We start from the raw sequence: 26,224 nt of genomic DNA, 5'->3' as shown, positions 1-26,224 counted from the left end.
TCATTAGCCCAGGGCCACTTGCCTACCAGGTGCCCTCTGGCATTTCTATAGATCAACTAAATGGGCCTGCTTCAATGCTAAGTCAAGGAGAAGCAGATTTTTTTGCGGTCTTCTGACTCCTTTCTTTCGTCCACCCTGAAAATCATCAGTCTTTACTCAAATTTACTTTGCGGGTCATAAATATATACTGGTGGAATTTTACTACTGAAGAACTCTGTTATATTGTGATAAAAGCTTGATGAAGCACCGGGTTACATGTTCAACACTTTGACTACAAATAAAAATACCAATATATGGACTTTATTTTAAAAATATATTCAAGCATTATTACCTTCAACATCAGCATTGCATTAAGAAAAACTGGCAGAACATGCCATGAGATTCGTGGTTAAAAGAAATAAATGTGTGCTATTAAGCTATAAAAAATACATACATTTTGAAAAAATATAATGCCTTGTACTAGAACGTTTTAGTCCATGAGTAAAATTGTAAAAATACTTAGACACACATAATTGTTGAAGATAAGTGTATTAAAAGTAGATTTTTCCTTGGACTTTCTGCAAAGAACAAAGGGGAAAAAATGATCTTTTAGACAGAAGAAAGACCTAAAGGTGAATATTAAATTTTATATACGTCTCTTTCTGAGTTGATTTCACCTCATGTGAACAGTAGTTGTCTGGTGAATGGATGTATATGAACTTTAGAAACCAAACTTTCAAATGGAATTTATTTCAGCTATGCCACAGACTCCTAGAAATGTCACATTTATTCAAAGAGTTATTTGTTACTTAGAAGTTTAAGTGTTTTGACCAGTGAAAAGTTAACAACAAAACGAAAAAAGCTGAGCATAGCATGATTTAAAGAATGCCAATTTGTAACCCAGGGGAGAGGTATTTGCATACTAATTGTAATGTTCCTGCTGTCACATTACCTTCAGCTTGAAGATCAGTCAGAAAAAGAAATTCGGCATCACCTGTGACAGTCAGACAGTGGAACGAAAAATGCCAGTGAAGTGAGTTGCTGTTTAAAGCTATTTTTATCTCGGAAGATGTACAAATGAAACATTTGAGCCTTCATTAGTCTTGATGTTTTATTTCCTTCATTTATGATAAATATGCTAATTGTTGTCTTTCTTGCTGATTTATTTTTCCCCTTTCTCTATTGATTTCTTCTTCTTTTCTAAAATATGTCAACAATTCATGACTTGCTTTTGCAGTTAATTGTTTCATATTTGCTAAGATAAAGGAAGGTTATGCAGGGGAGAAAAAACAGTAAGCTTTTTTTTTTTTCTGAAGCTTTCCAAAATTATTAAATGTTGGAGTTTGTGACAAAAGATATGTATGATCCTTGCAAAAATTATTCATTATTACAATATTTATTAAGAAATTTGAAAACAGATATTAAATGCGGGGTAAGTTAGCAGCTGTCACTTCCTGGAGCACATGGGCTCCTTGCTTGAATTTCCCATTCTCCAGCACACTGCTAATTGAGTGTGAAGAGCTAAGTTGTTGGATTCCACATTTTTTGATGCAATACAACTGGTTCTAGCTGGCACAATTAGCAAGATAACTGGTAGCTTTCACGCAGTTCCCATCTGGCCTGGCTCTTCTCCGGACACATAATATGGGGACTGCTGGCCTTGATGGCACTCGCTTAATGAAGGAAACAGAAAGGAAATCAGCCAAAACCCCATGAAACACTAAGTGCAATTTTGGCTCCAGATACATGGTGAATTTTCATGGCAAATCATACACATATGAAGTTACTCTGATTATGCATCACAATTATACAGGAAATGCACACGCACAAATGAGAAGAGTCAGACAAAAGCTCTGTTCGAGTTACAACCAAAATCAAAGTAAGAAAGAGAGAAAAAGAAATGATAGAGTGGTGCATTATCCACTTACTTTAGGGACCATGTATCAAGTAAAATTTAGCCAAGTCAGCCACCTTCTTTTTTTCCCCCAATTTGAATTCAATAGTTTCTTTCTTAACATGTATACAGTTGCATTTTTTAAAACATAAGACATATTTCTCACTCACATCTAACATGAGAACTGTCCTATTTTCATTTGATATTTCATTTTCATTTGACAATGAGATTTCAGAATCTATCTTCTGAAAACTTTCTACTAAGTACTCGATTACTGCAACTTAGCTATTATTTACAGGAAATATTATTTGTGTGAAATTCAGTAAACTCTATTACAGGAAAAGCATTTTTGAAGTATTTATTATCAATATTCCAAAACATGAGCAAAGTATGAGCATATGCGTATTGACTCATTCATTCTAGGAAGAATTGTAAGAAGAGTTTAGGTTATAAGGAGACACAACTGTGTTTGAATTCTAACTGCCCATTAGTACATGCAAGATACTGCACCAGTCATTAGCATCTCTGAGACTCCTTATTCACTGGTGATGTAGGATTAAAACAGACTGTCATTTGCAAGATTAAATAAGATAAAGTACATGACCTGCCTAACACAGTGTGGTATAGACTATGAACATTTAATGCATTGTTGAACATTCTGATGCTAGGAAAAATATTATTTCTCTTATTCATATATAACAATAATTTATTCTCCCACAGAATTATAAATATAAAATCAACCCAGAACTTAAAAATTTGAACAGCTAATTAAGAACTTATTCTTTTAAATAGTTGCATCTTGACTAGCTCCAGAAAAGTGAATACTGCATTCCCACCGGCCCTTCCATCATATCAGGTCATCAAAATCGAACCTTTCAAGTCAAACTTGAAATTGGTTAGAAAATAGTGAATTGAGAGCACCCCAGGATTTATCACACACCAGCAGGGGTATTTCTTCAGAGAGCTGAGGGGCTAATTTTTCTTTCATGATAATGGAACATCTTGGGGGCCTTAAGAAATACTAGAACATCCAAGTATCTCTAATTCTATTCTAATAATCTCTAGCTATAGAAAATAATATTCTAATATATCTCTCTAATTCAAAACATTGACATTCTTCTTTTGTGCTGGGTTTTACATTATTTCCCACATTTTGTTTACTTCTTGTGTTTTAAGGTTTTCCTATATTAATGAAACTCACAAAAATAGCTACAGTTCATTTAAATGTCTCCATTCCTAAAAGACTCCTTTACATCTGATAAGGACTTCCCTGAATATTCCTTTTGCTTTTGGTGTAAGCAAATTCTGGCTCTCCCTGAATGACATGACTTGCCTTGATACCTTCCAGAATGGATGTTGTCCATTTCCCCTAATTTCACCTCCCCCAGGGGTGAGAGAGAGGTCCATGGTCTGTCGCTCCCCCATGATAATTTCACATCCTGCCTCCTCTTCCTTCCACCATTAATTACACCCTTTGAAGCTAATGCAATTCAGTTCTCACGTTCAATAACCTTAGCATGGTCACCTACCACCATCTTGAAAGCCATTATTCTGCTTCCATTGAAGGTTTTAATACTTCAGTCATTCATTCATTATTTGATTATATATGTTCCACAATGTTTTTGGACCAGACATACTGTTCTTGGTAGTGGAAAATTATTATGCCTGAGTTTTTGCGTCCGAGAGACCACCAAGGAGCCAAGCACCGATGCGATCACACGAGGGTTTATTTGACAAGCTTAAGCATGGGCCCAAGTATACCCCATACAGAGGAGTAGGGACTTGGACCCTGAGGTGACATGCTTAATCTTGGGCCCAAGTATACCCAACACAACGGAGTAGGGATTTGGACCGTGAACCAGATTACAGTCAGAGTTTTTAAAGGCAGAGTAGGGGTGGACTCTGCGGTGGGTGAGGACAAGGGGATTATGGATGATGTAAGTCTCCAAGGACTTTTGGAAGCAAGGTCTCCAGGACCTTGAGGGGCTAGCTATTGTTGGGAGAAAGGTTATTTATTACCAATAATAAAAATCTTCTCGTGAGACCCTTTAGATGTCTATCAGTGGGCCATATACTTGGGAATGATTCTCGACACTATCTTGGAGGTTTAGAGATAAAGGAATTGTTAAAGTAGACTTACAGGATCCTGGTCAGACCTGTCGGGGTAGGGTGTCGGTCAGGCTAGGATTGTCCTTAGCAAAATCTCAAGGTGAGGACAGTTAAGTCCCCAGGGGAGAGCCACTCTGTCTGTTTCAAGGGCTTGTCAGTAGGTAAGGAATTTTAATGATTTTCTTCTGTCTCTGTTTCCCACATCAGCTAAACTTGAGGTGGGATGGCCTTAATTTTCTCAGCCTCCACAAAATAACAGTATTTATTCCTATCATCAGAGATCTTACACAATAAGGAAGTGTATGTTCATCTCCGAATCCTTTCTGTCTACATTGTTTCTCAGGGTTTTTTATTTTTGTTTGGTTTTCTATGTGCTTTTTCTGGTGGCTGTTCCTCGCTCAGAATTGTTGTACAGTGAGGCCAGGCTTGGGCTCAACACTCCTCAGTACCCTGTTCGTTAACATATATTTCACTCATACTAAGTAGTTCGCAATCTGAGTACTCTGTTAAAGTACTCTTCAAATAGAGACATTTTTAAACATGTGTATTTTAAGTGACCATATGATAATTTTAGCAGTATTCAATAGGACTCCTTACAAGACCTAGTATTTGAATCATGAAATATAGCATAAGCTTATTAGTATAACAGGTTTTATAGTGCACAAAAGCTCTTCAATGTAAATTTAAATCTAGGTTTGGGTCCCCTTCTCCATTAATGAAAATAGGAATTGAACAATCTAAATTATTTAAATGTCCATTAGAATGAAAAAACTACTATTTAAAAATGGTTTCATGGAAAATCTTGTGTGCTAAGATTTAGCAAATCAAGGGAGAAAGGAGTATCAGCTGCCCACCATCAGGGAAGAAAGTTTCAACAGGAAATGTAAATAATGGAAAGTAGTAAAATGCATCTCCAGTCACACATCTTCCTCTATGTGTTCTCTATAAGGACACCTGTTATTATCTGAAAACACAATCACATCTGCAACAGCAGAAGGGAGCACAACAAACCCCAACACAAATAATAAAAATGGCAGCAAATTACAAGAAGTAACACAATATAAAAGTATGGATATTGCTTCACATAGCATATTTAAGATCAGTCACCTTGATATGCAAAGATTGAGTTTTATAAGAATGACTCAATATGACACTGTCTCTATTTTATCATCAATCATTTTAATAAAAACTTTCAATTAGCTCATCCCTTTCCATAATAAGTAAGTCATTTGCACATCACAGCTATGTAATCTTAGTGTTTTTTTTTTTTTTTTTCTGGGTAGCAGATGCTTTCTATGGATGGGAGCTTATCTCATCAGGATCTTAGTTTATTAAGGCAAATAATGCATGATGTACTCGTATCTCAGGAAGTTTATATCTTAAACCTGATTTACCATTTCTACATCACATCCCCAAAAGTATACCTTCTTCAGAAGACTTAAGTCTATAAATTTTTTTGACTGCTTTGGAAAAGATATTACTCTGTCCTGACAGATTGCTAGATTTAAATAAATCATTCCAGAACTGGAGGCATACCAGTCTAAGGAAAAATAAAGCCTGTCTCGAAGTGGGGCAAAGGTTTCTCAGAACACTATAAATAAACACTTTTAAGATCATCACATATTAGTAATCCTTAATTGAAACACTTCAAAAACTTTTTTGAAATACTTAATTATAACATGGATAATTTTATATACTGTGAAAACTTAGAAAATAGTTCATTTATCACTATTATTATCATGATAAGTTTTGGGGAATAGACCAGAGTAATGCCACATAAATTAACAATCAATATATTTACAGTTGAGAAGAAATTCACTATACTTCTTAGAACCACGATCAATCTCTCTCCTATGCTTTTATTAAGATGTAAGAATTTGCAAATATTAATAAATTGTAAGCTAGATTAATAAATAATTGCGGATGCTGAATTATATCCCACTCTATGTTGCTATTGCTGTCCACTGTGGAAAACATTATACAATTTTTGTTGACCTTTTGCAGTTTGATTAATGGCGCAAAGCTCTTTTAAATTATGTCATTCAACAAATACATATAACTCAAATATTACTATAGGTTATGGAAGAAAAAGATCACAATGCTATTGTCAAGGGTAGATGTTGTTTCTACAGGTCACAAACAGCAGAAACAATGGCGTGGTCTGAAAATATGGACACACTTTTAACCAACCAAGGTAAGATCTGATGAAGCTAAAAAATAAAATGATTAAAAGTAAGTCTTTAAATTCTGAAAGTTGTAGTCATTATAAAATATGAATTTCATCAATATTTGAAGCATAAGAGTCCCAACAGTCACACAAATCTAGGTGGAATATAGGTCCTAAACCTAAGTGGCATTAGGTAGAACCTAAAATAAGACATGATTATAGAAACTTCAAACATTGACACAAAATGAAAATCCCAAATAGGAAGTAAGAAATCTGTCATTTTCTTAGACTCATTATCATTATATATATATGTACATATATATGTGTGTATATATATATCATTATATATATATTATCATTATATATATAATGAAAATCAAATTACCTTCTGAGCCAATATTAAGTAATATAAATACATATACATATACACACATGTACATATTAATACATTTAAACTTTTTTTTCCACTAAAAATTAGAATTGCAGTTGAGATAAATGTTTTTAGCCTGAGACATGAATATATATATATATATATATATAGAGAGAGAGAGAGAGAGAGAGAGAGAGACTATTCTTGTTACAAGCTGAAAGAAACATACAAACTATTAAAAAATTGAAAATTTAGGGGCGCCTGGGTGGCTCAGTGGGTTAAAGCCTCTGCCTTCAGCTTGGGTCATGATCCCGGGTCCTGGGATCCAGCCCTGCACTGGGCTTTCTGCTCAGCGGGGAGCCTGCTTCCTCCTCTCTCTCTCTCTGTCTGCCTCTCTGCCTACTTGTGATCTCTGTCTGTCAAATAAATAAATAAGATCTTTTAAAAAAAGTTGAAAATTTAAATAAATCACTTGTTTTTTTCATGTCTTGAGGCTAAGAACAGTTTTTAAGTATTTATTTCAACTGAAATTATAATTTTTAGTGAAAACAAAAACATATTTAAATGTATTAATATGTACATGTGTGGATATGTATTTATATCATTTCATATTGACTCAATAAGGTAAGCTGATTTTCAATAAATAATAACCCCAAAATTTAATTCAAAGTAGTCATTTGGAACTTCTGTTTCTGTTATAGGTAATTCTGTTTTGCAGCAGTTTTATCTCAGTTGTCTCTCATACAGGAAAAAAATGGCTCTGCAGAGCCATGTATTAAAGAATGTTTAATAATTAAAATCATTGATACTAATCAAATGGAATTTCTACTTCAAATTTACAAAGTAAATATCAGAATATTAGAAAAGTTTAAAACGTAATAAAGTTGGGTGAATTCTTCATAGTTGTTTATTCACATGCAAAATTAAATTGAATTAGACAAAACTATTTTGTTTTTATAATTCTTAAATGATTAATTCCTAACACATAGACATAAAATAATCCACATGACTCCTAGAATTCAACTAAGGACATATACTAAGGCATCAAAGATATGAAATTGCATTTTTGTAAGTTTAGAAAGGCATGTTTCTTTTTTACTTAAGTGTATAATGAGTGGGACAGATCAGGTTTACCAGAAACCTGCAGGTGGTAGGGGAGTAGGGAAGCTCTAGGGGACAGCGCCACAGAACAGAGGCATGGAAGATGTTGAGCTGAAGACAAATGGTCTCATCTGCATATCTCCTGAGCTTTTCTATTTCATGCCCACATAAAGTAGAAGAGTCCTAGTTTCATTTGAGTAGATGTTTGTTTTTTTGCTTTTTACAACACCAGAAAAATAGCTTGGAAATTTTTTGAACAGCTAAATAACTCACCAAATATGTTTCTCGTCAACTTGGGGATATGTCCTGTAGGTACTGTGCCTCAGCTCTCATGTAAGTTTCAACACCTAGGGCTTAATCCGTTTGTCAGCCCCGGTTAAGCCTAACCAGTAGCCATTCCATTCTGCAGAGAGTGCCCTCAGAGACCATCATTTTAATTGCATGTAACATATTATTCCAAAGTCCCATGACATCTTGTGATCATTCATATTGTATATAGAGAATAGAAGTATAGTTCAATAAAATAGTGTGTTCAACACCGAGATAACTAGCTCATTTTAGCTGTTGATTCTATTTCATTGTGTCCCAAACTGAGTGATAGGAGAGGACAATAGTTATTATCTCCAAGTAGTCTTTCATTAAAATTGCTGAATGTGAGAAAATAGTAAGTTTCTTGATCTCTAATTTCTCATCACTCGGGGATACATTTAGATAATCCTCATTGGGAGGAGGCCTCACATGCCTTAACGACACACATGTAAAATACTGTCAGACAGGAATCTACAACATTCTTTCAATACCATTAAAGTGTAGTTTGTCCTCTCTATAAAATAGATTTCAGCATAAGTTCTGTTTTGAACCCTCAAATTCATCATCGTTCAGACAAAACTCATGGAAATTTTAACTGAATGTTATTAAGAGGATTTTTATAACCTAAATTTGTGTCACAGAAGCTTCTTGGATGTATTTTTAAATGCAATAAATGTGTAGTTAATTGAATTTTTTATAGTGTTCACATATTAACGTCATCCACACTCTCCAATATTTCTACTGAGAATTTTAATTGGTACCTGATAACCTTTGGTAATGACTTGTTATTTCAACTCTATTTCAAATAATAAAAAAATATATTAAATCTATTTTTAATTTCCCAGTGTTTTTAGATGCTTTTATCTGGCTCCCTGAAGCCTTTTCTATTTTCTCTTACTAAAATCACTTTGCTTCCCACCTGCAATAAACTGCAAATAGCTGACTTTGGCCCCTTTTCCATAAACTTTCTCTTAAAATTTTATTTTCCACAAGTTTATTTTCCCTTTCCCCTGATTCTCCACAAGCTTAGTCACCCCTACTTTGGAACAAGAAGGGATCAGAACTCTGCGTATGCAGTCAGGGAAGAGCTGCTTTGAGCAAATGGCAGGTGGAAGAGAGTCTCCAGTGTTTTGGAAGGCAAATCCTTCCCAAGGCAAAAGCACTGATGTATATTTTCCTCCTCAGAGAGATCCACAGTCTGATTTATAAACAGATACTCACCTCAGACAGGTGCAATCTGTGAAACCAAATGATACGAACTCAAGGTACTACCTTAGTCCATTCAATTGTGGAGATGTAATAATGACCTTTCTAACCTGCTATCTAAGTAGAGGCACAATCCTTTTTTAAAAATATATATATTTATTGCATGTGACAGTCAATACTTGTGCTACCAAACCCCTCAAAATTACACTATTTTAAAAATTCCTGATGTTAAGCTTAAATTTTCATTAGTCAAGCGAAGACTCATATATTTTTCTCACTCTCAATTCTCCCCAATACTTTTTGTGTTAGAAAAATAATTAGATAACCAAATTTTTTTTGTTCCATTTTTGTTGGTTTGATTTTCTTTTCTTATTTAAATTCAGTTAGCCAACCTACTCATCCCTAACTGATTTAGCAAGAATTACCTTCTTCAGTGAGCTCTAGATATATTTTTTAAAGATTTTATTTATTTATTTGACAGACAGAGATCACAAGGAGGCAGAGAGGCAGGCAGAGAGAGAGGAGAAGCAAGCTCCTCGCTGAGCAGAGAGCCCGATGAGGGGCTCGATCCCATGACCCTGAGATCATGACCCAAGCTGAAGGCAGAGGCTTTAACTCACGGAGTCACCCAGGCGCCCCAGCTCTAGATATTCTAAAGAATATTTCAGGGCACATTTTGATGAGGAAGGTAAAGAAAGGAACAATATTAATCTCAGATAGGAATAATACCCATGTAAATTTGGCTGAAAGTCAAATAATGGGGAGAAATGGGACCTAAGGGAATCAGAGGCTGCAAGCACTACCGGTTGTTATTAAATTTAAAGGAAATTACATATACTAATTAAGGCAAATAAGTGGTCTAAAGTTTCTGGAGAAATGCATGCTCAGAATACCTGGGAGCAGGAGAACAATACAATGCACAGGCTAAGTTAGAGAAAGTAGTATAAGGGAGAATGGGCGACAACAGTGTTTTACTTAAGGCAACGCTGGAGAAAAGCTCATTCACTTGCTTTATTGACTTAAAATTGCGTATCACCACATAGAGGGGAGAAATAGTCACACCAAGTATTTTGCTGGTTACTTTCTTGGTCTGGAGATTTGAATTTGCCGATGTATTCACTCAAGATTAACAAAATGTCAGTCCTCCCATCTTTGCTTTGAGCCCAAATGCACATAATCTAACTCTTGAGCATCAAATTGTTTCCTCACCAACTCACAGCAGCAAAGCTATTCTTACTCTGAAGTCAGTATAACATCATTACTTGTTTTGGGCTTAGTTCATTGGGTATAGGACGCTAAGCCCATGGATTTCCCATGAAGTTACCATCATCAAGACTTTCCTCTAGACACAACTTCTTGATATTTAAGATCTAGAAAGAAAAAGTACAGTTTTTCTTTGTTAATGGAGCTAACTGGAGAAATAGAGACAAGAATATTTTATATTTATGGGGCACCCAGATGGCTCAGTGGGTTAAGCCTCTGCCTTCAGCTCAGGTCATGGTCCCAGGGTTCTGGGATCGAGCCCCCCATCAGGCTCTCTGCTTGGCAGGGAGCCTGCTTCCTCCTCTCTCTCTGCCTGCCTCTCTGCCTACTTGTGATCTCTCTGTCAAATAAATAAATAAAATACTTTAAAAATATTTTAAAAGAGAATATTTTATATTTATGATTATTGATCCGAAATAAGGTTTCTAAACTTAAAAACAAAAACATACCACTATATAGAGAGGGATGATAAATATTTGCCACTGAACACTCAGTAAATGCTCATATTATACAATGTATTCCTGTTGATTATGTATACTGCACTGCCTGATATACAAAAGTTTTCCTTTTATATTTTATAGCTGGTTTGGATGCTTTTCGAACATTTCTAAAATCAGAGTTTAGTGAAGAAAATGTTGAGTTCTGGCTTGCCTGTGAAGACTTCAAAAAAACAGAAAGTGCAGAAAAAATTGCTTCTAAAGCCAAGATGATCTATTCTGAATTCATTGAAGCTGATGCCCCTAAAGAGGTGAGGAAAATACTCCAGGATAGTGACTACTCACCTGCTACCAAATCTGCTCCCAATTATAAGACTTAATCCATCTAAAGGGAAACAAATTGTCACTATGTATTCAAGTAGAAATGTCGTAAACTCCAGAAGAAGTGCCTTTAAAATGATCCTATCTTTTACTGATTCAGCAAGTATTTTTCAACACCTACTATGTGCCAGATATGACCAATATTTTTGTTTCCTTAGCACAACATACAGATTCCTGAAAAATTGTGTTCATTATCTCAGGTTAAATCACTCTCAAGTTTACCCTATAGAAATGTTACTTCAATGTGTTCTTGCATTTCAAGTTCACTTTCGTTTTCCCTTTTATAAATCAAAATGGAATAGAATTCTAGAAGAGAATAAGTTATATAAAAATTTAGAATAATATGTGAGGGAAAATAGGACTGTTACCGAACCACATGAACTCTTCATTTTTAGTATTTTGGATGTCCACTTTATGGCAGGTAATATCTTACTTTCCAAAAGAAGCATTTGCTTACCTTTATTTCTTTGATAGTAAAAATTAGCCAAAGGTATGAAGCAATGTTTCAGGACCCACCTGTGCTGCTTTAAGATAAGGAAAGTAGAAAGGGTCTTAGAGAGAAACCTGGAATGACTGGTAATAACTCCCCCCACAAAAAGTGTTCAATGTATGTAACACCTCATTTATATTTGATTTTATTTCCAGAACCAAACCATGATCATCCTCATATACCCTTTAATATTTAAAGTTTAAGTGATTTATAATTTAAATGATTTCAGTTCCTCACTGAATATATCATATAAGCACGGCATTTTAATGCATAAGTACTAAACAGAAAGCTACATGAATGACTAGTACCGAACATGAACTACTAGTACAAGTCTTCTTTCCTACAGAGGCAAAAACACCAATTTCCTCCTATCCTAGGGGATAGTTATTATATTTTCTGACCCAAAATTAGGATTCATGATGTGAGAAAGGTTATTACACTTATGGGGACAAAAAAAAGAATAGGTGAAATGAAAACACTTTCAGAAAATCTAGGACATAAAGTGGCTGTATCAGTAGTTCAAGTTTTAATTGGACATTAATTACTATGGCATACATTGGCTAGTATAACTTTACAGACATATGAGCTACTAAAGCATAGCTCTAAATTCACGAGGCGGGGGCGGGTGAAGAGTGAAGAATTTTAACTGCTGTGAAGCTATTTCAACATTCATTTCCCCGTCACCATCTAAGAATCAATAAATAATTCTGGAAAATTGAAAATATAGTATATGAGATTTGTCAAGTTGATTAATGTGTCATTTCCTAAAAGGGTTTGAAATCAGCTCTAAAGATATCCTATTTATTGTGATATTGATTTGAAAGCCAGATTTTTTTTCTTCTCTATGAATTCAGCTAATTAACAGTGATTGTTTTAGAATAATATTCTCAAACATTTTGCATGAAAAGTCTTCTAATAAGAAATGTCGTCTTTTAATTATAGCTCAATTAATCTTACAATATATAATATAGCTCAATTAATCTTACAATATATAATAATTTATCAATTTTGACAAAATAGCTTTGTTTATCTTCCTAATATTTTCTTCTAAAATAAACTTATGTGGTAATAATTTAAATAAATAGCACAGTTATTATTTTAGCATATAAAAGTTTTATGGCTTTTTATACTTTGTCCATCTAATTAATTTGACCAAATAAAATATAATTAAATTTATGGCTGCTTTTCAAGTAATAATTATATTTTCTCTTTGAAGTATCTAAAAATGTTATTATCAAATATGACAAAATTCACTGAAAACAAAGAACTGTGTAGATGTACATTTGAAATAGTCATTATCTTTCCTATTATTTGCCATTAGTTGTTTCCAATTCAACAGATTACTAAATTTCACCTTCCCAAATTACTAACGGGCATTTGCCTCTTATATTATATGTCAGTCTTCAAGGTATTTCTCTGTCCATCAGCTGTATATTAAATATAATAAAACTGTGGGTATGTTGACTCATTAAACTGAGTGCCCGTCCCCACAATGAAGTCACAAAGCAGGAGAGACTGACGTAATAAAACCAGTCAAATACACAATAAACAATATAATAATAATATAATAATAAAGCCACATTTGAAGTTCATTATTAGCACACTGGAAAAGTGATTAAATCTGGAGAGTTAAGGGATGCATTTTCTGGATGACTCACACATGAAAAATGTATGTCATGAAAAGAGTAATATCAAGACGTAAATGAAGAAAGAATATTTCAGATGCAGGGCACAGTGAAATCACATGGAAGTACAAAGCTCCCTAGTGTTTCCTGAAAGTTACAAACATTTTGATATGGCTAATGGAAAGTGGGGGGGGGGGTGAGGTTGGATGGGCAGTAGTAAAGATAAAGAAAGGGTGGGAAGTATTTTAGATTTATCTAGTAGGCAAACTTATGAAGACGAGTTCATATATTTGATATAGAAGTGGGAAAACATGATTTTCACCAGTAAAAAAATTAATTAAAAAAAAATTAATTCAAGAGTGACATTTATATGAGAATAGTCTCCAGTTTTCCATATTTGATTATAGTTATATAAGTGACTCTTATAAAGAATCAAAACTGGGGCTCCTGGGTGGCTCAGTCATTAAGTGTCTGCCTTCAGCTCAGGTCATGATCCCAGGGTCCTGGGATCAAGCCCTGCATGGAAATCTCTGCTCAGTGGGAAGCCTGCTTCTCCTTCTCCCACTCCCCCTGTTTGTGTTCCCTCTCTCGCTGTCTCTCTCTCTCTGTCAAATAAATAAATAAAATCTTTAAAAAAAAATTAAAATTCCTTAAAAAAAAATTACAACTGATCTTCTTGGTAGAAAATCCTACAGTAAAGAAGAATGGCAAAATCATGTTATGCAGATGTCTATTAACTCCTATTTAATTTCTCTTTAATTTCTTGCATCTCTATTTCCTCATCTATGAAATTGCTAGCGTAACTTAATTTTCAATTGATGCAATTAAACAATTTATAATTAGATTATAATAAATTTACTAAACAACCCCCGTCTATAAATTGACAGTACTAATGGTTCTCCCTTTCCTGTTCTAACAGGCAAAGACAGCACACTGAACAAAACAACAAAAATTGAAATTTTAGGTCTTGGCGAGAAATGATAATAATCATAACTAGACTTTATGCTCTCTCTCCCTTACAGCGTTACCTTTTCTCTAGTTTCTACACTAATAGTGTGATATAGTGGAAGACTGGAAGTTGAGAGCTATCTAGACCTAAATTAAAATCCTGTAATCTTGTGGTGAGCTGTTCTCTCTCTCTAAGCCTCAGTTTCCCATCTACTCATTCACCTATAAACCAAGCACATAACAACCACACAGGACACATGAGAATGATGAGTAAGATCACATGTCTATGGTTTGTATCATGTAATCCCTTTCTTTTTTTTAAACAAGTCTCTATTAGGGCTATAGTTTCAACCTGAAAACAACCATTATAAAAACATGTTAGCAAATCACTAGTTTGAGATAAAAAAGAGCTACTCGTTGAATGGACTATACCTAGACAATTTCAGAAGAAAATACTGAGGAAAAAAAGGTATAAATATAGCCAGACATTTTAACTAAGTGATTTAAAGATGATAAAATTGTTAGGCAAGCGATATTTTTAATTTTAAAAAAGATTTTACTTACTTATCAGAGGAAGAGAGACAGAGCACAGGTAGAGGGAGTGGGAGGCAAAGGAAGAAGCAGGCTCCCTGCTGAGCAAGGATCCTGATGTAGAACCTGGGATCATGACCTGAGTGAGCCACTCAGGCATCCCGACAAGCAATTTTTTTTTTAAGCAATTATTTTTTAAAGTGCCTCTACTTTGTACACAATAAGAACCTGTAAGTGTAAAAGAAATTCTTAAACTTTCAGGTATTCATCCTTCAATTTGGACCACTCATTTCATAATATTTGGAAATTTTAAGAAAGTAATTTTACTTGGTTTCAAGAGAATGGAACTCTTCAAAATATTTTAAATAATATTTTCTTTTTTTTAAAAATTTTATTTATTTATTTGACAGACAGAGATCACAAGTAGGCAGAGAGGCAGGCAGAGAGAGGAGGAAGCAGGCTCCCTGCTGAGCAGAGAGCCAGATGTGGGACTCGATCCCAGGACCCTGAGATCATGACCTGAGCCGAAGGCAGAGGCTTAACCCACTGAGCCACCCAGGCACCCCGAAATATTTTCATATTACTAAAAACACTGACAGATTTTAAATATTCATGTTATATTTATCTCACTTATGTATCTTATATTTGTGTCATTCTTTTTATTGAAAAAGAAATTACTCAGGATGGAAAATATGTGATTAGAGAGAAGAATGTTTATGCTTATGTTGGTTTTCATTTTGAGATAGTAGAAAATGTCCCAAATCAGACAACAGTGTAATATTTAAAATTATATAAATTCAACTGCATATTATCACCAATCCAGGAAAATACATTGGCAGTTTTTTAAGTCAAAGAATATCAGTATGAAATATTTAATTCTTAAATGTATTTATTAAATGGGACACCTGGGTGGCTGACTCCATTAAGCACCTGCCTTCCTCTCAGGTCATGATCCCGGGGTCCTGGGATAGAGCCTGGCATTGCTGCTATTGGGCTCCTGCTCAGCAGGAAGTCTGCTTCTCCCTCTCCTTTTGCCTCTCCCTACAGTCTGTGTGTGTACTCTCTCTCTATCTCAAATAAACAAAATCTTCTAAAAAAAAAAAATAAAAATGTATTTATTAAATGTGAAGACACCACAACTCATAAAACAAAGAAGAAACTATAGTCACAGGGGAGAAGGTATCTTCATGGGTGCAGGAGACTTCTTAAAATATCTATGTCTGGTGTTTTGCTTTTCTTTTTAAGTCAGTATAATGTTATTTGTTGATATTTTATTTCACATCAGCAAATACTCATTCTGTGTCTACTGTTCATCCCTTTATAAGACGAAGTATCTCCGTGGAAGGGCAGCTCAGTTTAGGCAGGAGAACAGATTAAAAAAACGCTGAAGGATAATGCAATATGTTGTGTGAACTAGGCAGCTTGATAAGGAAATGCAAGAAAATAAAATAGGTTGAAACTACGGTTTGGCTCCAAAGAAACTTTGAAGCGAGTTGGGTTAAAAAAATGAAATTTATGGAACTAGGGAAAAATAGCAAAGCAACAAATGATTAAGTGAAAAAAAAAAGTTACAGAGGGAACTCTTTGCATTATACCTCGAAGGATATAATGATTGAATAGTAGTGAGATAAGATACTGAGATAAGGTCTTTATTATAAATAAGGTTAGCTTTAAACAGAATCCCAAAGAAAGGAAATAGATATATGAATTATTGGTAGAGAGAGGCCCATGAAAATAGGCATTTGGAACCATGTCTTGATATTACTGTCATGCCAACTTTGTCTTCTCCATCTTAGATTCGAATGTTTTCTTAGCATTTTTAATGCCACTTCCACCAACATGTTGATGTTTTTGTCTGGCCCCACAAGTTGCTGCTTATCAACAGTGTCCCCCAACTCTAGGATCATCTCCAGATATAATGAGTTTGCCTCTTTATTAATTTCCTAATTTTTGTACACTGATCATGAAGTGTCTCGTATATGCCAGCAACCATACTGGAGCAGATAAGAAAAAAGACAAGAGTCCCTGATTAGGTAAAGCTAACCATTTTGAGGGGAGGACTCCAGTTAAAAAATCATTAACAATAATCTTTGATGAGAGTTGTGGTAGGAACACAGGTGATATATAGCATGCAACAGGAAAATCAATTTCTAGGGGGGATGAGGAAATGTATCTCAAAAGAAGTAATACATGAGCTTTGACCAGAAATGGGGGTAGAGAGGGAATTAGACATAATGGGAGAGAAGGATAGGAAAGAAAGACGAAGAGGAAGTCAAAGCACCAGGCAGTGCCTAGAAGGCTAGAACAGTTGTGAAGGAAGCCTAGCACAGTCTGTGTCAGAGAGCAGACTGAAGGAACATCACCTCCTGGATGCCAATAATTTCTTCTTCCTTATTTATTTCACCTTAAAAAGCCTCTGAAAATGTAAGAGAGAGAAAGAGGAGAAAAAGGAGGTAATCAAGAAGCATGAGAAGGAGGAGGGGTAGGAAGCAAAGGGGAAACAGAGCTAAAGAAACTATAAGTGACATCTCTGCATGATGCTTTCATGTGGACTATTGTATCTGATCATCATGGGCACTACCTTAGGGAGGTATTATAATCACCCCCATTGCACAGGTGAAAATGATCTGAGCCCTAGAGAGAAAATAACGAGTCCGCAGTCATGATGATACAACAGATCATGAGAAGAGAGGTCTACAGCCCGTGCTCTTAGGTTCCAAATTCCATTCTCTAGATCTACTATTTATTTTAAATGTTTGTAATAAAGCTGGGAACCTTGATGTTTATGCTAAAGGCAAAAGCATAAAATTATCTTGGCACACAGCATCTGTCTTCTTTTCTATCAAAAGCTTTATTTCTCTTCTCATATTCTCTTTAATTTGTATAAAACTTCTTAAACCACCAAGTTTAGATTCATTATGGCATGAAGAGGCGAAAGAGTTGCAGGAGTACTTCTTCTAAATAATTTGCAGTGTCATTTTGGCCCTCTGAAAAACAGGCTGCTACATTTTAACTTGAAAAGAAAACACTCAGATGTTTTTCCAATTTCCATGTGTCTCTGTGCTACTGAAATTAGTCTTAGATTAGCATGTTTGGGTTGGTGAATGAAACGAGTCAATTGGACTCCCTCTCAGCTATCCAGATAACTTTTGCTTATGTACATCTATTTTTAGCAATCATATGCATTATCCATATACATTATGTCCATCTATTTTTATCAATTTATGTGATTGCATGTGTTATCATTTCTTCTGCTTCCTTTGCCCGATTTGAGACATTAATACTACCTCCCAACACGTGTCACTGATTTGTGTCTCTAAAACCGATAAGGACAAAAGGATCAAGTCCTGTGCAGGGATGGATTCCTTCTAGGTGTTACAAACTCTGCTATTCTCAACTTTAATAGCCACCCTTGAGAATATATTTCAGGATATTCATTTTCCTTTAATAATGTCAAAAATGAAGTAATACAAGAGGAGTTTGTGGTGATTAAATAGAACTATGTAACCAAAAACATGACTAGAGGCGGCTTTAATTTGAACAGTAATTTCAAGCTCTGTTGTGAATGAGGTCTAAGACGCCACCTGCTCTGTTTTAGTAAGGTGCTTTCCATAGGCAGGAACACTCTCTGTGCTTAACGACAGTCTCCTGCTCCACTCGACTTTCTAGATGAGGAAAAGACTATCTAATTTGAATGCGAGAACACAATTGAAAATTTTCATTCAAATTATGTAAAAATAGAGAAAGCGGAGTAGAGGGTCACGGGAAAGCCAGCTGGTACCCTTTAAAATGTATTCTTCCTGATAAAATGATTTGTGGAAAACTAAAAGGATTTAAAACTGCTGGCATAATAAGGGGGACTTTGGCTGCCATATCTGAGGGTTAACAAAATCCCATGAGTATTAACAGATTCTGGGTCTTTAGAATAAAACTGTTTTTAAACAACTGCCCCAAACATCATTCACAAAGTAGTCATTTTAATGCAGTGGATTGCTTTCATTGTCACCTATGTCAAGGCCTTTTCAAAAGTGACAGAATTTAAAAGCCTCTAATGGTTGTGATGACATCTCTGCTGTCAGAGATTCAGTAAGAATCACAATACTTTTCTGAGACTGACAGTGTAGCGGGCTCAGATATCTAAGATAATTCATAATCTTTTGAAAAAATAAGCAAAAGAAATATTATATTTCTCAGAGTCCTTGAAACCGAACTCTGTATCCATACAAACAAAATGCAAGTAGCTATCATATTAGTAAATAATGTGAACTTTATTTCATTAACTGATACACTGTTTAGCCCAGCCTCTTTTTTTTTTTTTTAAGATTTTATTTATTTATTTGACAGACAGAGATCACAAGTAGGCAGAGAGGCAGGCAGAGAAAGAAGGGGAAGCAGGCTCCCTGCTGAGGAGAAAGCCCGATGTGGGGCTCGATCCCAGGGCCCTGGGATCATGACCTGAGCTGAAGGCAGAGGATTTAACCCACTGAGCCACCCAGGCACCCCATAGCCCAGGTTCTTGACCTAAGAATTTGACCCTCTCAGCATAGTCGGAGCTTCCCCCTAGCTCCCGAGCAGTTCAGGAATGCCTCAATATCCTCCAGCTGGAGAGGCTCCATCTTTAGAAGTTCACTTCCTGATGGGGACCTTACCTTTGGTCTACTCCAAGCGCAGCATCTCCTGCCTTACTTTTTGAGATAAAAATTTATCCATGCATCTTCTGGTAGAACCCAACCAAAAATTATAGCTGATATTTAAACAAAGTAGAAGATGCAGCTCACAGGCATGCCCCCAGAAGTGATTTTTTTTTTAAGGATTTTATTTCTTTATTTGACAGATGGAGATCACAAGTAGGCAGAGAGGCAGGCAGAGAGAGAGAGAGAGGAGGAAGCAGGCTCCCCGTGGAGCAGAGAGCTGATGCGGGGCTGGATCCCAGGACCCCAGGATCATGACCTGAGCCAAAGGCAGAGGCTGAGCCACCCAGGCACCCCCAGAAGTGATTCTTTTAAATCAATCAATCTATCTATCTATCTATCTATCTATCTCTGTATTTGAGACCTAATATTTTCACTATTTTCCCAGTTCACTGAAATTTCAAGGGATTCGAGAAGAAAAGACAAGACACTTTCTATAACTTAATTCTCATACTCACTTATATTGACTTCTCAGGGGGCATTTAACAAAATTGATCACTCTCTGTTAATTGAAATACTGTCTTCAGTTGATTTCTAGTACTCGATTTCCTCCTTCCTTACTGACTGTATTTAGCAATCTCTTTTACTGTTCTGACTCATAACCCAACAGAAACTATAATGAGGGAAGGCAATCCCTTTCATTTTCTGCTCACATTCATTCCCCCAATAATTTGTCTGGTTCCATATTTTTAAATATATTTTTATTTTATTTATATATTTGCGAGAGAAAGCACGCATGAGTGGAGCAGGGTTGGGGCGGGGGGAGAAGCAGGCTCCCTGCAGAGCCGGGGCTCATGACCTGAGCCAAGGCAGACACATAACCAACTGAGCCACCCAGGCGCCCGTATTTTTAAAAGGGCAGCTCAAACTTAACAAATTCAAATCTGAGCCCTGATCTTCTGTTCAAAACGTTCTTCTACCTGAGTCTCCCCATCTCAGTTAATGGCAACTCTGTTCTTCTATTTGCTCTGGATAAATAATCGGTAGTCATCCTTGATCTACTTCCACCCCATCAGCTCTTTTGTGATCTCATTCTTCAGAATACTGCTAAAATCCAGCCATTCCTCAGTATTTTGTCCCTCATCCTAGAGCACTATGCAATCACAAGTTTCACCCATTCTACTTTCTAGATATCTTTAAAAGCTATGCACTTCCCACCATTCCCTGTGACCTTTCACAGCCAAATTCACCATCACTACCCACCTGAACTTTTCGTAAGGTTTTCTCATTTTTTTACATTTTTTTTTAAAGATTTTGTTTATTTATTTGACAGGCAGAGTTCACAAGTAGGCAGAGAGGCAGACAGAGAGAGGAGGAAGCAGGCTCCCTGCTGAGCAGAGAGCCAGATGTGGGACTCGATCCCAGGACCCTGAGATCATGACCTGAGCTGAAGGCAGAGTCTTAACCCACTGAGCCACCCAGGTGCTCCTCATTTTTCTACCTTTTATCCACACCCAGCCATTATAACACAGGGCAACCAGTGTTAAGTAAAAATTCCTTAACAGAACTATAAGGTCCCACATAATCTGGTACCTTCATTCCTTTCCAGGTTCTTGCTTTTCCTGTTCTCAAAATCCACTGCGTTCCTATTGGTTTACCTGCCCATGTGCAAGTTCCTTCCTTAATCTATCTCTTCGTGATAATAATTCAAAGATCTGCTTACTATCTCATTTCCTTCAGAAAGCATATTTTTTCCTTCGGATTATGTACAGAAGGAAAAGACATGGTAAAACTAGAAATTACAGAATTTGGGAAAGAGATTCCATTATAAAAGGCTAAACAAGAGAAATAAGAGTGAGAATGAGGGCACCTGGGTGGCTCAGTTGGTTAAGCAACCGCCTTTGGCTCAGGTCACAGTCCCGGAGTCCCGGGATCGAGTCCCACATCAGGCTCCCAGCTCCATGGGGAGTCTGCTTCTCCCTCTGACCTTCTCGCCTCTCATGCTTTCTCTCACTGACTCTCAAATAAATAAATAAAAATCTTAAAAAAAAAAAAAAGAGTGAGAACGAAAAAAGCCATTGTGAAATTACAAAATAAAAGGGAAATGAGGGGAAAAAATAGAGAGATCAGAGAAATAAGAAGTGTCAGAGATGATTCCTACATTTCAAGCTTGAAGAACTTTGGAGAAAAATAATGACATTTATACAAACATGTGGGTGTCATGTTTTGTCACTGACATTAAGCTGAATTGCCAAGACACAGCCTCATAAGACTATTAATTATCTCCTGGGATTAGTGTATCTGCTCATCAGTCAGCTATCATAGCTGATGTTGGCAGTTCCTTGGTAGGAGAACAGACAAGTCAGAGAAATGAGAGAGATAAATCAGAAGTACAAGCTTCATCTATTTTAATAAATAATATTAATTATATGTTGGAATAGTTCCCTTTAAAATTTAAATGTGATTTTTTTTAACAAATAAAGAAACATTTTTTTCACTTTATTTATGCAGTCTGTATTTATGGAGTCCTTACATAGCACAAGGCATAGAGAAGGAGGCACAAAATGTAAATATGATCTAAGTAACACAAAGTCCTTTGACGGGCCCAAAGGAAGCAATCCACAAGTAAACTTCACAGGGTAGATATTACTTGAATGTAGGCTCATGGGCATAAAAGACTGTGAAAGACTTGGTGAAGAGGAGTGACTTTCAGGTGAGTAGGATGGTATGAAAAAATGTTCATAGGTGGGAAAATACCAGGAATTTGAGGGGGGGTGTCTAGCTTGGTAAAAATACAGGGCACACATAAAGGAGAAAAAAAAGGGAAGTTAGGACTCCATTGTAAAAGCCATGAATGCCAAAATCAAGGCTTTGAACGTTTTAAATAGGAAATGTGGAGTTATTGGAGGTGTTCAGTTCTAATTAAAATAATAATAAGAAGCCAAAACAGGCACACCAGGCACCAGGCACACACCAGCCCTCCTGTGAATGAAAACTCCCCGCAATGAGTGAATGCTTCAGTGAGATAAATTTCTATATTTACTATTACGGGGAATACAAAGTTAAGCAAATTGCAGATGATGTCTTTTAGTAATTAATGGTATAGTTCAGTTGTCTTCTTATTATTTCTAGTAGAAAAATAAGCGCTCCTTATACTGCACTTAAGTGCTACAAGCCTTGTAGGCAAATCTCATTACAGGAACTTTCTTTCTCACACCCTCTACCCCAGCTGTCCAGACATGTGCCTTTTCAGAACATAACCAATTGTTTCTCGCATCAGAAACTTGGCATTTGTTGTTTTTTTCTGCTAGAAATGTTTTTTTTCCCCCCCACACTCTTAGAGGACTGGCTTCTCATCCTTCAAGTTTATTTCTAAAATAATGCTATTTACTTAGTTGTTGGTTATCATTTCCCAAGTGTAGAAAGCATTTGGTACATAATAACCACAAATAACCATAAATATTTGATTTAGTTGTTGGTTATCATTTCCCAAGTATAGAAAGCATTTGGTACATAATAACTATAAATAACTATAAATATTTGTGGAATCAATGATTGTAAGGATCACTTTATTTTAATTCTCATAAAAAAAACTCCATCAGGAACTACCTAGCTTAATGACGAGGGAGCATTGCTCGGAGATATTAAAAACTCAACCCGGGTGACCAGGGTACTAAGTGTTAGAGCACAGATGAGAAAATTATCCCAAAGTCTTTCCACTGCCCTCCACCATCTTCTTATATAAAGAAGGAGATATTGATTCCAGATTTGAGGCCTTCAGAGAGTTGTAGCGTTTAGCCTGGTATTTTCAGAGAGGACGTAAGAGGATGATCAGAGAAATAAAGGTGCAAATGTGGGATCGCTGAACAGCTGAAATCCCTCAAGAAGGAAGACATCTGTGAACAAATAGTGACCTCTTTCTGGTTCTTTCCAAATTAAAAGTTTTTTCTTCTTCTCTTCTTTCTGGAATAATAATATTAAAATATTTTGATATCACTTATCTCATTTAGTCCTTGAAACACTTTAAGATAAAGGTTATTACTCTTCCCTATCATACCATGGAAATGAAAGATTAAAAGAAATTATAGAATGTCCTTCACTCATATGAATAGCAAGTAAGTAGCTGAGGAAAGGTTTGATTATAGGTCTGTCTGCCTCTTTTAACCTCAATTCAATAAGCACAAATTGTCATTTGTAGTCTTTCTTTCACCGGACCCCTAAATTATGGAATTTTTACAATCTCCGCATTTTGCCAAGAGACATTTTAATTCCAGTCAACAAATATTTATTGATTGCCTAGTATGTGGCAGATACTCTGCTAAGTGCCGGAAAATAGAAGGATGAATGAAATGGAGGGAGCACCTGCCTTCCTTGAGTTTTTAATTCTAAGATTCAAATCTCTTTTGCACTTCATGAATATTTTTGATTTAAATTGGACACCCTGGATGTGAAATTTTCTGCTTTGCAGAGTATATCCTGGAATATGTGTGGAGTTGAATAAGCATCTTCCAAGGGTTTGGGGCATTTTACAGATTTGCTGATGAATGGTGTGTTCCAATGTAATAGATCTCTCTTAGACCTTGCAGAAGATACTCATGTATGATAGTTTTTTGGGGACAAGGATACACACACACACACACACACACATACACACGCATATACAGGTATACTTTGTGGAAGGCATGGGAGTCATTGAAGAGGGGGATGTTATTTGGGTTATTTTGGCAAACAAAAAGAAATACAAATTAGAAATACAAAAAAAGAATGTTGTATGGAAAATAGAAATAAAAGTATAGAAATACAAAAAAGAATGTTGTGTGGAACACAAGGGGAAGTATAGAGAATGGGAACGTGTTGGTAGTAGCCAACCTGCTCTATCCTAGTAATTGTTCTGCCTATGGAAAGTATATTATTGGTATTAGGTTTAAAGTACTAGAAAAAAAGGATTTATGGGAAAATATATTTAAAATCACGAAATACCTTGATTTTTTGCCTTTGTTATTGTTTTATAATCTCAAAATAAGGCTTTACTTCTCTTCTCTGTCAATGCCAACCCTCTCAAACTAGGAAAAATAATGATTTTTTTTTAATTTTTTATTTTTTATAAACATATATTTTTATCCCCAGGGGTACAGGTCTGTGAATCACCAGGTTTACACACTTCACAGCACTCACCAAAGCACATACCCTCCCCAATGTTCATAATCCCACCCCCTTCTCCCAAACCCCCTCCGATTTTTTAAAGACATTATTTATTTATTTGAGAGAGAGAGGTTGCACAAGAGAGAAATAGAGAAAGTGAGAACCAGCAAGGGGAGAGGCAGAGGGAGAGGAAGAAGCAATCTCCCTTCCAAGCAAGGAGTCTGATGTGGGACTTGATCTGAGGACTTGATCATGACCTGAGCTGAAGGCAGACACTTAACCAACTGAGCCACCCAGGTTAGTTTTTAGCCTCTGATTGGTCTCTTTGCAACCAATGTGCCTTAGTTTGCTATTGGCTCCTTCCCCAAATGACCACCTTTCTACTGTCCTCCCATTAAAAATAAGAAAAGATCACACAAAGAAAGAGAAATAATTATACCAAACGTGTTCTGCATTCCGGGGGGGGGGGGAAGTATGACTTTTTCTGCTGTTTTGCATCAGATTAACTTTGTGTTTAGAAAAGCAATTCAAATAATATGCGCATCTACCAACTGTATAAAAGACATATTCCTTGAGTAAACTAATATAATGATATGCAAACTTATTTCCACAGATCAACATTGACTTCAGTACCAGGGACCTCATCTCAAAGAATATTGCAGAACCAACTCTCAGATGTTTTGATGAGGCTCAGAAGTTAATCTATAGTCTTATGGCCAAGGATTCTTTTCCTCGATTTCTAAAGTCAGAGATTTATAAGAAACTGGTAAATAGCAAACAGGTTGGAAATCATAAGAAATGGTTCCCTTTTTTGTAGAGAAGGTAAATGATAAACTAATAATCAGGTTACAATTTGGAGAAAAACAAGTGACAGGAGAAATCAACTTTTAATCACCATACTCAAGGCTAAAATTGTTTAAATATATAAAAACAAGTTTTTTTAAGGTTTAGAAAATATTTTTTCACTCCAGCAGAATATATATACATATATGTATAAAGCTTTAGGTTTTAAGTCATTTGTTTAGAATTTTTCATTTTATCAGGTACTTAGAAATCTCCTACTAGGAGAGTACAAGGGAGTTAATAGAAATGTAATACACTCTTAAGTCGTAAGTGGATATTCTCATGACATTATGAATTCAAGAACTATATATCTTCATGTTGCTGAGTGGGAGCCTATTTAGCACCATATACATGATTTTAAATACCATTTACATTGTTCAAAACCTTACTTCTGTAAAACAATAAATTCTGCACCAAAACACAATCCTCCCTTTAGTGTATTCAGCTATGTCCTTTTAATCAAGATCTGCCACATAATAATACGGTGATTATCTAAATTGCCATGACCCTCAGATTAATTAAAAAGAAAATTACAAGAATGTGTGTGTGTGTGTGTGTGTGTGTGTGTGTGTGTATGGAACACTGTGGATCAAATTTTGTCAAAATACATCGCCTGGTTCAATTCAATGGCATTCAATTCTAGGTATTTGCATAGAAAGAGCTCTGAGGGTGCAGAGGACTGATTTTCTTGGATTTACAAGAATATAAGGAAAGAGAAGGAATGAAATATATAATGAACTGTGTAATCATAATTTTCCCACAAAATAAAAAATTATTGCATTATCTACTTGAATTGGG

At 35.7% G+C, this 26,224-nt stretch overlaps 1 protein-coding gene across 1 annotated transcript; it reads left to right on the top strand.

Annotated features, from left to right (window-relative positions):
• The first annotated feature begins 1,001 nt into the window (after positions 1–1,001).
• Positions 1,002–25,400, top strand: RGS21 (regulator of G protein signaling 21). The gene is made up of 4 exons (XM_032319039.1): positions 1,002–1,012; positions 6,100–6,176; positions 10,980–11,146; positions 25,197–25,400. The coding sequence occupies exons 1-4, from the start codon at positions 1,002–1,004 to the stop codon at positions 25,398–25,400; spliced, it is 459 nt and encodes a 152-aa protein (XP_032174930.1).
• The last annotated feature ends 824 nt before the right edge of the window (positions 25,401–26,224 follow it).

This window comes from Mustela erminea, chromosome 17 (genome assembly GCF_009829155.1).
Source record: "Mustela erminea isolate mMusErm1 chromosome 17, mMusErm1.Pri, whole genome shotgun sequence".
Classification (NCBI taxonomy): Eukaryota; Metazoa; Chordata; class Mammalia; order Carnivora; family Mustelidae; genus Mustela; species Mustela erminea.
The sequence above is the reverse complement of the archived record's forward strand: the minus strand, read 5'-3'. Positions and strand labels throughout refer to the sequence as shown.

Coding starts and splice junctions, on each gene's coding strand:
- RGS21 (XM_032319039.1), top strand. Junction 6,177..10,979: donor CACACTTTTAACCAACCAAG/GTAAGATCTGAT, acceptor TATATTTTATAG/CTGGTTTGGATGCTTTTCGA. Junction 11,147..25,196: donor AAGCTGATGCCCCTAAAGAG/GTGAGGAAAATA, acceptor TTATTTCCACAG/ATCAACATTGACTTCAGTAC.